This window comes from Dipodomys ordii, unplaced genomic scaffold (assembly GCF_000151885.1).
Source record: "Dipodomys ordii isolate 6190 unplaced genomic scaffold, Dord_2.0 Scaffold68, whole genome shotgun sequence".
NCBI lineage: Eukaryota > Metazoa > Chordata > Mammalia > Rodentia > Heteromyidae > Dipodomys > Dipodomys ordii.
In genome coordinates this window covers 1,571,517-1,583,680 of record NW_012267284.1, presented here as the reverse complement: position 1 = coordinate 1,583,680, position 12,164 = coordinate 1,571,517, and the positions used below count along the sequence as shown (strand labels likewise).

General features: G+C 53.2%; 1 protein-coding gene across 1 annotated transcript in view; it reads left to right on the top strand.

Moving 5' to 3' along the window:
• Prkar1b (protein kinase, cAMP-dependent, regulatory, type I, beta) overlaps positions 1 to 5,227 on the top strand; it is an 84,000-nt gene extending 78,773 nt beyond the window's left edge. The window contains exons 10-11 of the mRNA XM_013023456.1: positions 3,402 to 3,483; positions 4,857 to 5,227. Coding sequence (XP_012878910.1) covers positions 3,402 to 3,483; positions 4,857 to 5,029 — 255 coding nt within the window. The 3' untranslated portion in view covers positions 5,030 to 5,227. The remainder of the gene's footprint in view (positions 1 to 3,401; positions 3,484 to 4,856) is intronic.
• The last annotated feature ends 6,937 nt before the right edge of the window (positions 5,228 to 12,164 follow it).

The window sequence follows — 12,164 nt, the reverse complement described above, 5'->3', positions numbered from 1 at the left end:
CGGACCAGCCATTAAAGCTGACCTTGGCCACCCACCAGCGGGGGTGGGGGGGTGGGGGGAGGGGAGGGGGACTGTCCAGGTGAGGATTCTGCAGCCAGGTTGTGGAACGGCCGGGAAGAGCTAGGCACCACAGCAGACAGGAGTTTGGCCCCCTAAACAGATACCAGAAGCCATTTTTCTAGCCCCACCCAAGATGTATTTAGTATGTCCTTAGGAAGCTCTGGGAGGAGCCGCTTTCATAGGGTGTAGAAACTGGATTTGCATGGAGTAAACGAGTTGAAATTGCCTGATATGTACAAATTAGTTTTAGTTGTAGTGATTGCTTTCTTCAAAGCTTCAGAAAGTGAGCCAGATGTGGTGGTTACGCCTGTAGTTCTAACACTAAGGAAGCTGAGGTGGCAGGATTGTGAACTTCAGGCCAGCTTGACCTACCTAGTGAGACTGTTTAAAAAATAAAAGGCTCCGGCTGGGAAGGTGGCTCAGTAGTAGAACGCTTGCCTTGCATGCCTGAGGCCCTGGGTTCGATTCCTCAGCACCACATAAGCAGAAAAATAAATAAATAAAAGGCTCCAAGTATGGTGGCATACACCTGTACTGCTAGCACTTGAGAGGTGGTGGCAGGAAGATCTCCAATTCCAGGCTACATAGAGAAACCTAGCTTATGAAAATGACAAAACTGTCTGTGGTAGCTCACACCTGCAATCCTAACTACGCAAAGAAACTGAGATTGGAGAGATCATGGTTCAAAGACAACCCAGACAAAAAAGTTTGAAAGACTCCCATCTCCAATTAACCAGCAACAAGCAAAGCTAGAGATGTGGCTTAAAGGTCAGACTCCCTTCATTTATTCCTCCACCATTACTGGGGTTTTAAACTCAAGATATGCTTGTTCAACTGGCACTTTACTACCTGAGCCATACCTCCAGCCTGGCTTTTAGCTGATTATTTTGGAAATGGAGTCTCTCGAACTTCTTAGCCCAGGTTGACTTTGAATGGCAATCCTCTGGATTTCAGCCTTCTTGAGTTAACTAGGATTGTAGTTGTGAGCCAGTGGTGCCTGGCTCATGCAGAAAAAAAAAAAACAATTTAAATCAAAACAATTGAGAGGAAATGGTCATCCTTACTCCCACCCACCCCATCACAGGCACCTGGGGGTAACATTTGTTAGGTGTCCTTTGGGCTGTCTTTGGGGAGCTTTGACCTGGTTTACTTTAGACCAAGTTTAGGCTCTGGTGAGAAATGGGAGAATGGGAGGCAGATCTTTTGCAAGGGTGTTTTTCCAGTCCTGAGCTTTGGCTCTGCAGCTTCCCAGATTCTGCCTGTTTCCATGGCAGCTGGGGACAGGGAGCTTGGACAGGAGCATTTTTTCCAGCTCTCTGTGGTGGGAGATGCTGGCTAGTCTCTGGTTGGAGCTTCCTGGGGAGTTTTGACCACATGGTGGGGGCCCTGGCAATGAGAATTCTGACCCTGGATGGTCCATTCCAGAACAGGGACAGCCACGGCCTGCCTTACAAGCCCCTGTTCCGAATGGACAGCTGGCAGCTCAGCCTGACACCCTAGCTACTCAGGAAGCTGACATCTGAGGATCGTGGTTCAGAGCCAACCTGGATAGGAAAGTCCAAGAGACTTTTTGTTTTTGTCTTTTGTTTTTTTGTCAGTTGTGGGGCTGAACTCTGGGCCTGGGCACTGTCCCTCAGCTCTTCAGCTCAAGGCTAGCGCTCTACCACTTGAGCCACAGTGCCACTCCTGGCTTTTTTCTGTTTATGTGGTGCTGAGGAATCGAACCCAGGGCCTCATGCATGTGAGGTTAAGTCCTCTACCTCTGAGCCAACTTCCCAGCCTAGACTTTTATCTCTAGTTAAAACAAAACAAAACAAAAACACCCAGAAGTGGAACTGTGGCTTAAGTGGCAGAGTGTTAGCTTTGAGCAATAAAATTCAGAGACAGAGGAGCCTAGGCCTGAGTTCAAGCCCCAGGACCAGCACCAAAAATAAAAAAATATACCCAAATTCACAGTGCCTGCCTGGAGTCCCTTCTTGGGGAGCACAGAGGTCAGCCCCTGCCCCAGACTGGGGAGCTTGGAGCTGTACACAGGACCTGTCTCAACCCAGATGCTGGGGGAGAGGGAACCCTATGTGGGTGGATGGGGCCATTCTCCCTCTCCCGGTGTTCTGGGGGTGAAGGTACCTCCTTGTCTCCCTCCCTCCCACCCTTGGCGACTTGGTGAAGCGGGCAATGTTTACATGTCCTGTCCTGGTCCATCCATCAACCTAATTTATAAACACACAAAGGCCTGGGAGTCATGTAGCACAAGGGAACCTGGGTGGAGGCTGCACCCCAAGACCAACCCGTCTCTTCTAGACTGTGGAGAGACGAGAGTTACTCATTAAGCTGGGCACAGCCTGGCCCTGGTGCTGACGAGGCTGGTCTTGGGAGCGGGATGAAGAGCCCACCTTGTAATGAATTACAGCTCACGCCCTGCCAGTAGTTCTGAGGCGCTGTCCGGGCATGCATAGGTGACTCTGGGAACCCGAATTCTGGGAGGCCCCCGACCTCTCCTGCCACTCTGGATGTGTGATGGGACAGGTGATTCTCTGGATGCTAAATGGGCCTTGTCTTGGGGACTAGAAACTGGGCAGTGCTTGAGGGGCTCCCTAAGATTGGCCTCACACAACTGTTGGGGTTCAGTGTCAAAAGCAGCCTAGAGAGCCAGTCTCTGTCTTCCCTAGCATGAAGGTGACAGGCAGGACGCTGGCTCAGACAGGAAGGCAGGGATCTGGGGGGGACCCTGTGGGCTGGAACCCAAACTCCCCCTGAGGCAACTGGGACGTGAGCGTGAGAGGCATTTAGCTGCCCAGACAGCCCCAAGTGTCTGTAGTATTTGTCCCATTTGTGGTGGCCTGTGATATTCCGCCCACAGCCTCTCTGCTAATCATTGACTCAGGCGCCGTCTGCAGACCCCGAGCCCCTGTTGGGGAGTCAGGAGGGGCCATGGCTGAGCAGGTGTGTGACCCTGAGACTGAGCTCCTCTCCCTCCCTGGGCTCCCTGACCTTGAGCCTGATTCAAGGTCAGCTGCAGGCATTTGTGACCCCTGCCCCCAACTTCCAGAGTCATGACGGCCACCTCAGCAAACATGCTGGGCACTGAGTGAACCCCGTTACTGGGGCTGCGTGTGTGTGGAAATGGGGTGCTCGGCCAGGTTGGGATCTGTGGGACAGCTTGTTGGCCAGCCCTCTATGGCACCCGGATGCTCAGACTTGGAGGCCCAGGGCATCTGGGGAGAGAAGAGACACAAAGGAGCAATGAAGGTTTCTGCAGCCACAAAGGAAAGGAACTTCTCCCCATGCAGAGCCCCCCATGCCTGCCCCCCCCACTGACTCTCTCATGTCCCCACCCACAGGGCACCGCTTCAGTCCTCCAGCGCCGGTCCCCCAACGAGGAGTATGTGGAGGTGGGACGTCTGGGACCCTCGGATTACTTTGGTGAGTCTGGGCCTCCTCAGGCTGCATCTCCTTCAGGCTCTGGGTGGGTCCCCCAGGGTGAGAAGAGCCACCACGAAGACCTTCAATGGGGCTACCTCCAGTCGAGATCCAGGGCCCATCCACGGAGCCTAAAGGGGTGACCCGCACCGCAGTACCTGCTGCTTATGAGGTCTGGCAGGACAATTTTCAGAAAAGCAAGAAATAATCAGGGCTTGGAATGTGGCCTAGTGGTAGAGTGCTTGCCCAGCAAGCATGAAACCCTGGGTTCGATTCCTCAGTACCACATACACAGAAAAGGCTGTGGAAGTGGTGCTGTGCCTCAAATGGTAGAGTGCTAGCCTTGAGCAAAAGAAGCTCAGAGACAGTGCCCAGGCCCCAAGTTCAAACCCCAGGACTGGAAAAGAAAAAAGATAGTCATCCAAGTGCCAGGGCTCACTCCTGTAATCCTAGCTACTCAGAAGGTTGAGATCTGAGGATCATAGTTTGAAACCAGTCCAGGCAGGAAAGTCTATGACTCTTATTTCCAGTTCACTTCCAAAGTTGGGAGTGGAGCTGTGGTTCAAGTAGTAGAGCACCAGCTTTGAATGAAAACGCTAAGAGATTGTACCCAGGTACTGAGTTCAAGCCCAGTACTGACACAAAGGGAAAAACCCAACCAAATAAGCAAAAATAATCTTTCAGTTTGTATACATATTGCACGGAAGTGGCGCTGTAGCTCAAGTGGTAGAGCGCTCGCCTTGAGCTGAAGAGCTGAGGGACAGCACCCAGGCCCAGAGTTCAAGCCCCACGGCCGACAAAAAAAAAAAAAAGAATATTATATACATATTGCACAGGATGTATTTATATTAATTTTGTGTGTGTGTGGATTTTTTTTTTTTTTGGCCAGTCTTGGGGCTTGAGCTCAGGGCCTGAGCACTGTCAGCCACAGCACTACTTCTGGCTTTTTCTGTTTATGTGGTACTAAGGAATCAAACCTAGGGCTTCATGCATGCTAGGCAAGCACTCTACACTAACCACATTTCCAGCCCTGGATTTTTTTTTTATGTGTGTGCCACTACTGGGGCTTGAACCTAGGACCTCACATTCTCATTGGGCTTTTTTACTCAAGGCTAGTGCTTTTCCATTTGAACCATACCTCCAGCACAGTTTTTTTTGCTGGTTAATTAGAGATAGGAGTCTTGAGAACTTTCTTGCCTAGGCTGGCTTTGAATCATGATTCCCAGATCTCAGCCTGTTGAGTAGCTAGGATTACAGGTGTCAGCTACCAGTGCCCAGCTTTAGATTTCCCTGGTGCCCCTCTGTGGTAGATTTTGTCCATCCTGGGCACAAGGCCTCTCCAGCTGGTCCCTGACCCAGCTTGATTCTTCCTCCAGGTGAGATTGCCCTGCTGCTGAACCGGCCTCGTGCTGCCACCGTGGTGGCCCGCGGACCCCTGAAGTGTGTCAAGCTGGACAGGCCCCGCTTCGAGCGCGTGCTGGGTCCCTGCTCAGAGATTCTCAAAAGAAACATCCAGCGCTACAACAGCTTCATCTCCCTCACGGTCTGAGTTGTGCCAGCACCTTTGGCGCCCTCCTGGCACCCCAGCCTTGGAGTTGCTCTGCAAGGCTATTGGGTGGGGCTAGGGCATCTTGGCATGGAACCTCCCCTTCCTCGGGACTCAGTCATCACCTGTGCATTGCAAAAACAAGCAGAATGATGTACCTCCAGACTGAGGAGTTCCCTGGGTCAGCCTCCCCTCCTTCTTCCCTCCCTCCCTCCCTCCCTTTTAGCTGAGCCTTGGAGCTGTTCTTGAGGCTGTGTGAACTGATTGTGGAATGGGTGTATCCCCAAAAGGACATTCGGGAAGAAGGCCCCATCCACCACTCCCGCATCTCCAGCGGTCCTCAGAGGAGCCAGATGGGTTCTGACTCCTGACTTACAGACCAGTGTCACGTGTACAGGAGAATAATGGAGAAGGAGGCGGGCAAGGACAGTGGCTGGTCCTTACCCCTCATGGAAAGCAGGTCCCCAGCTGGGTTGGGACAATTGTCAGAGACCCCTGATCCCCTCACAGATGGGGTTGGGACCTGCCAAGCCCTGGCGTGCACAGAGCTGGCGTGCACAGAGCTGGGTCCCCTTAAAGTCAGAGGACACAGGACAATGTCAGGTTCCATTTCTCTGCCAGTAGCCTGTGGGGGCCCTTGAAGGGAGGGATGAGGTGTCAAGAAGATTCTGGATAAAGCTGAAGGAACCCTTCTAAGCCAGTCCCCATAGTTAGCCCTGTGAACCCCAGGTCCCAGCCCCAGCGAAGCCTGTGTGTCTGTTGTTCAAATCTCTGGAAGACAATCCAACCTTACCCCCAGTTTTGTGCTGATAGGACCCTCCTGAGTACCTGGAGCTGCCCACGCTGCCTTTGGGTAATAGACACACAATAAAACAACTTATTGCCCCCCCCCCCCGCCTGCCCGTAACATGACATGCCTGTCCAGGAAGGCATCTGTCCCTCCCTGCCCTGCCTGCCCCAGTGGACTCTGGGCCCTGTGGACCTGCTTGCCTTACTCTTATTTATGTCCCCAAGTGCTGCATGAGCCATAAAACCTGCAATGAAGAGCCTCTTTGCCAATTTTTTCAGGGGAAGGGAGGGTGTCTTGGTCTGAAATCTGTTGTGAATAAGGTTGTTTCCTTTTTCTTTTGTGCTGGTATTAGAGCCTGAACTCAGGGCCTTATGCTCTGGCTCAGCTTTTTCCTTTCCCTCTCCCCTCCCTTCCCCTCCCCTCCCCTCCCCTCCTCTCTCCTTTCCCCAGTCCTGGGGCTTGAACTCAGGGCCTGGGCACCGTCCCTGAGCTTCTTTTGCTCAGGGCTAGCACTCTACCACTTGAGCCACAGCGCCACTTCTGGCTTTTTTGTGTATGTGGTGCTGAGGAATCAAACCCAGGGCTTCATGCATGCGAAGCAAGCACTCTACCACTAAGCCACGTTCCCACTCAACTTTTTCACTTATGCATCATTACCACTTGAGCCACGTCTCCAGTCCAGATGTTTGCTGGTTAATGGGAGACCAAGTCTTCAGGATTTGTCTTCATGGTCTGGTTTCCAGTCCAGATCCTCAGATCTCAGCCTCCCAAGTTGCTAGGATGACAGGTGTAAGCCATGGGCACCACGCTGTGCATTTTAACCATTTCATAAGCCTATCATCTAGGTTCTGTGTGGTATAATCATGGTCACCTTCCACCTGCAGGTGACCTCCCTGCCCCTGCTTCTCCATGTTCCAGAATCACACATATCCAAAAGCTTATTTCAAGCTATTTTGTGTATACCCGTACTGGGGCTTGAACTCAGGACCTGGCCCCTGACCATTTGCTTTTGCAGCCAAGTCTGGTACTCTACCACTTGAGCCAGAGCTTCACTTGCAACTTTTTGCTGGTTAATTGGAGATAAGGATCTCATGGACTTTCCTGTTGTTGTTGATCATGGGGCTTGAACTCGGGACCGGAGTGCTGTCCCTGACTGAACTCTTTTTGCTTAAGGCTAGCACTTTGAGCCATGGTTCCACTTCCGGTTCTGTAATTGGAGATAAGAGTCTCACAGACTTTCATGCCTCAGCTGGCTCTGAACCAAGATCATCAGACCTCAGCCTCCTCCAAAGTAGCTAGGATTATAGGTGTGAGCTCCCGGCACCTGGCTTCATTTTGGATTTCTTTCTTAAGATTTTTATAGTTTTTGCTCTAAAGATCTTCTGCTTTTTTGGTTACATTTATTCTTAGCCATTAGACAGGTACCCAAGTTCCCAAGCCCATGGGCGGTTGAGGCTGCAGGATCCTGTGGGCTGCTGTAGGCACAGGCGCTTTACCTGGGGCTGTGCCTGTGGGCCCTGGTTTGAATGTGCTCAGCCTGGCTCACAGGTCTACAATGGATGTAAGGACCATTCAAGTGGCATGGCAAGATGAGGTCATCCTTGGCAAGTGCCTGGGCTGGACCCCACCCACAAGCCCGGCTGGGACAGTGGCCTTGGCTGCCTCTCCAGACAGTGGACAGTCCTCGTCTCCCCCTCCTCCCGGCTCAGCTGAATCACCCTGTGAGTCACTTTGAGGTCAGGCAATTCCCTGCCTTGCTGGGGAGACAGGAAGCCCCCCAACTGCGTAGGCCCAGAGCCCCCACTCCAGGGAGGGGCGGTGATTTCATGTCTGTGGTACCCAGGGCCTGCCATAGGGGGGGGGCCTCCAGGGCCATCAAGGTGCCTCAGCTAGAAAGCGGTCCTGTGTTCTCCTCACACCTTCTTCCCTGACCCCGGCCACACTAATGCTTCCTGACTCGTAGCATGTCCAAAGTAGAGGCCCCGTCCCCAATGTCTGACTCCTCTACCAGCTCTAGCCCACTTGATCTATGGGTTTTCTTTTTCATTTGTTCTTTTTTTGTCAGTCATGGGGCTTGAACTTGGGCACTGTCTCTGAGCTCAGTTCCCGTAGATGGAAATTACTTAACGAAGTCAGGCCTTGTAGGTGTATGCTGGGCGTGAGAATCCATATTTGGTACTTGTAGTCAGCCAGGGAGGTCACTTCCTCTCCAGCCTTGTTGATCCAAGCAGGGTTTTGACCCGGTGCCGGGCCTTCTTCCACCACAGACACCGGCATTCTTCCTCTATAGACTTCTCCTTAGACCAGCAGCCTCCTTTGTCAGCCTCCTTGGACCAACCTCCTTTCTACTCCTGCAGTTGGAAAAGTCAGGCTAGTGCCTTTCAGGAACTCTTCCTCTTTGGGACTCAAGCTCAGTACCTAACACTTTTTTTTTGTCCTTTGTGGGGCCTGACTCTTGGCCTGGGTGCTGTCCATCAGTTCTTCAGCTCAAGGTGAGCATTCTACCACTTGAGCCACAGCGCCACTTCCAGCTTTTTCTGCTTATGTGGTGCTGAGGAATTGAACCCAGAGACTCATGCATGCAAGGCAAGCACTCTACCACTGAGCCACCTTCCCAGCCCTAGAACCTAACACTTTTTGCTCACTAGCTTGTGTTCAACCAACCGAGCCATGCCTCCAACCATTCAGGAATTCTCTTGGCATGGAAACTAGCAACTGCCAACTGACTATGCACACATCAAGGAGGGCTGGTTGAAGCCTAGAATAAAAGCTTCCCTAACTTGTCTCAAATTCTGATTCTCTTGTTATGGAGCTTGGGCTGGCTTGCAACTCAAGATCCTCTTGCTTCGGCTTCCTGATTGCTGGGATTACAGGCAGGTGGCATCATGCCTTGTTTCTGATCTTAGTTCTTTTTGGCTGTGTGGCATCTGCCAAGTTCATTAACTTCTTTAAGCCTCAGTAGCCTCATCGATGAAGCACAAATTGAGATTGTGTGAAGTAAAAGGAAGTCAGAGTATAATATAGACCTACCTTACTTATAGCTGGGCCTTCCAGCTCTATCCAAACCTATGAATTAAGCCAAGTGCTTGTGGCTCACTCCTGTTATGTTAGCTACTCAAAAGGCTAAGATAGGAGGCTCTCAGTTTGAAACCAACCTGGGTAGGAAAGTCCTTGAGACTCTTATGGCCAATTAACCACCCAAAAGCTGGAAATGGAGCTGTGATACAAGTTAGAGTGACAGCCTTGAGCTATATACATACATGTATATGCATGCATACACACACACACACACATAACAGTACTCAGGCACTGAGTTCAAGTTCCTGTACCAGCACAAAACAAAAACAAAAACCATGAATATGGGCCTAGGCAGCCACCATCCTTGGGCTCTGTGACGCCAACTCAAGGCCACTGTTCTGCACATCCAGCCTGGGAGGAGCCCCGCTGCTCCCCTCCTCTGCCTGGAGTCCTGGTCTGGTTTGCAATTGCATGATGTCCTCACACCACATTGTGGTACAAGCACCCTGATCAGGTGACCGTATGGCTTTTGCAGTGAGGACTTCTGACTCTGCTGGAGTATGGCTTATCTGTTGCTTGAGGTTGAGGACCCCTGAAGTCTGCTTCACTGTGCTCTCTGAATGGCCTACCCCAGGCCCCGGCCTGGGACATGGGTTAGCCACAAAGTGGCAGCTGCCGTGGTCACATGTTGGGGTGGCTCTGGCAACTGGCTGTGAGCCTTTTGTGACCGAATCTCAATGAGCTAGGAAGCATTACTTGTTGTGCTGACCTGGGGACTCAGAAAGGGCAGACACCGGGGCCTACCACAAGGAAGGGGCTCATCTAAGGCTTCCAGGCCTTTGAGGGGCCTGAGATCTGCCAAGGTCTCTACCTTCATCCAGCAATAATGCTACCAGGAGCCTATTCCTGGACTTGAACTCAGGGCCTTGTGCTCTTCCCACTCAAAGCTAGTGCTCCACCACTTGAGCCACAGCTCCACTTGCAGCTTTTTGGTGGTTACTTGGAGACAAGAGTCTCACAGACTTTCCTGCCTGGGCTGACTTCAAATCACGATCCTTAGTTGGAATGACAGGAATGAGCTGCCAGCGGTCTGGTAGGAGGCGTTTTTTTGGCAGGAACATGAAGTGTCAGTTAAAACATCTGACGCTACCCATAGGGCAGGGCAGCACCCCCTTCTACCTAGTCAACTGGCTGGGCCATTCATTCACTCACTCCCTTGTGGCCTGGGGGGGGGTATGTTACGCCCCAGGGAGGTGATGTCTGTCTGTCTGTCTGTCTCTGGTGCTCTTTCTGGCTCTCACATTCACACACATCAGTAGCTGGAGTACATGCCAGGCCCTGTTGAACACCAACTCCTCCCTGTGGCCCTTTGGGGGTGCATTTCACACCCAGAGATGCTGGGCTGGGAGTGGGAGGGAAATCAGCTAACTGGGCCTCCCAGTCCAGCCCCAGCCTGCCCCACCCCGCCCTGCCAGCTCTGCCTGCCTGTGGGCTATAAAACTGTTTACAGGCCTGGCACTGCCCTCTGGGCCTTGGCCAGGGCCCTCCCCCTCCCAGACGGCCACACCTCCGTGGGAGCCTCTGGGAAGTAGAGGCCCAGGAAGACACCACATTGAGCACCACTGGAGAGGGGCGAGAGGATGTGTTGGTCACATGGGCTGGACAGTGGCTTGGATTCCTACCCCCCCCCCTCCTCTACACCTTCAGCATGTGCTGGGCAGGGGGTAGCCGGCTGTCCCTGCAGCCCCTCAACCCCCTGCCTCTACCTCCAGGCTTGAAACCAAGGCTGGAGTCCAGCAGCCTCCCCTGCTCCCACCAATGTTGACTGGTACCTTCTAAGGGGCTTGACAGTGGCAAGAGACACCTCCTCTGGTCATCTAGGGTCTGAACAGTGGAGAAGAGGGTCATGCTGTGGGGACCCCCATTTCAGTGAGTTGCTGGGCACTGCTCTGAGGAAGCCGCTGAGATGCTCCCCATCCCCACGCCCTGCTCATGAACCAGGAGGGGGGCTGGGACTGCGCTTAGAGGGTCAGAAGGCCAGGTAAATGAGTGACCAGGGTTATGGAACCCCCGTGTGGAAGATGGACACTCAGTATCCTTCGGGGGGGTGGTGCCCTAACCCAAATAGTCATCCCCACCCTCAGGTTCTCCTGAGGGGGTGAGTGTGGAGCCTGGCTCTTCCAGGGCCATCCCGAGCATCTTTCTTTGTTGGTCGGTCATGGGGCTTGAACTCTGGGCCTGGGTGCTGTCCCTGAGCTCTTCAGCTCAAGGCTAGTGCTCTACCACTTGAGCCATAGCACCATTTCTGGTTTTCTGGTGGTGAATTGGAGAGAAGAATCTCATGGACTTTCCTGCACAGGCTGGCTTTGAACCTCCATCCTCAGATCTCAGCTTCCTGAGTAGCTAGGATTACCCGTGTGAGCCACCAGTGCCCAGCCTGAGCATCTTTCTTACTGGCCACTTCTGGGAACCCAGCTGAACTGTTGGGAAAGCAGAGGGAGAACAGGAGGGGGAGGGGCCTGCTGAACCCCCATAACTCTGGCAGATGCTGACTAGTTCAGCCTTTGGCCACACCCATTCCTCCAGCCAAGGACTGGGGGCGGGGGTGAGGGCTGGGCTCCCAACCAAGAGGGGCTTCAAGGGACAGTGACCATGGACAGGGCAAGGGGCTGCAGCTGTCAGCCCCAGAAGACACCTTGCCTTGCGTGTTAGGGGTGGCTGGGGTGCAAACATGGGCAGCAAGGATCTGAAGTTCTCAGCAACCTCTCCTGCAGGAAGGCCACTGGCAAACCAAGGACACAAACTGCCCTTGAGGATGCCCAGAACTGTTGCTGCCCGTCCCTGTCCCCCTTGGTCATGTCCCTCCTCCCTGAGTGTCCCTAGCACAGAGGTCACCCTTCCTTGAATCCGGGGTGCTCTAGTTTAGGGTGAATCCTCAGAGCCATTAAGGAAGAGCCCCCTTCTGGGGGCACAGCCCATCTGGAGCCCCAGACTCCCATTCGTGGGCTGGGCCCTCTCCACTCAGGAAGCCATGGGCGGACTGGCAGGGGAGGAGGGGGGAGGGGAAGCCAGGAGAATTGAAAGTGCATTCCAGACTGGTGACACAGCCCTGCGGCCAGAGGGCAGGGAGGGTTCAGCGGGTGGCAGAGCTGCCAGTCAGGAAGGTCCCCGAGGGGGAGGTGGGATGGGTGGGGCGTGGCTAAGAAGGAAGAGAAGATTCTGCCCTGGGGAGAGCTCTGGCTGCCTTTCTGTAAGATTGGGCTCCAAGACACCTCTGCTAGGAAGCCCTCTCAGATTTTTCCTGGCTCTGGACCCAGGGCTCCCTCCCGT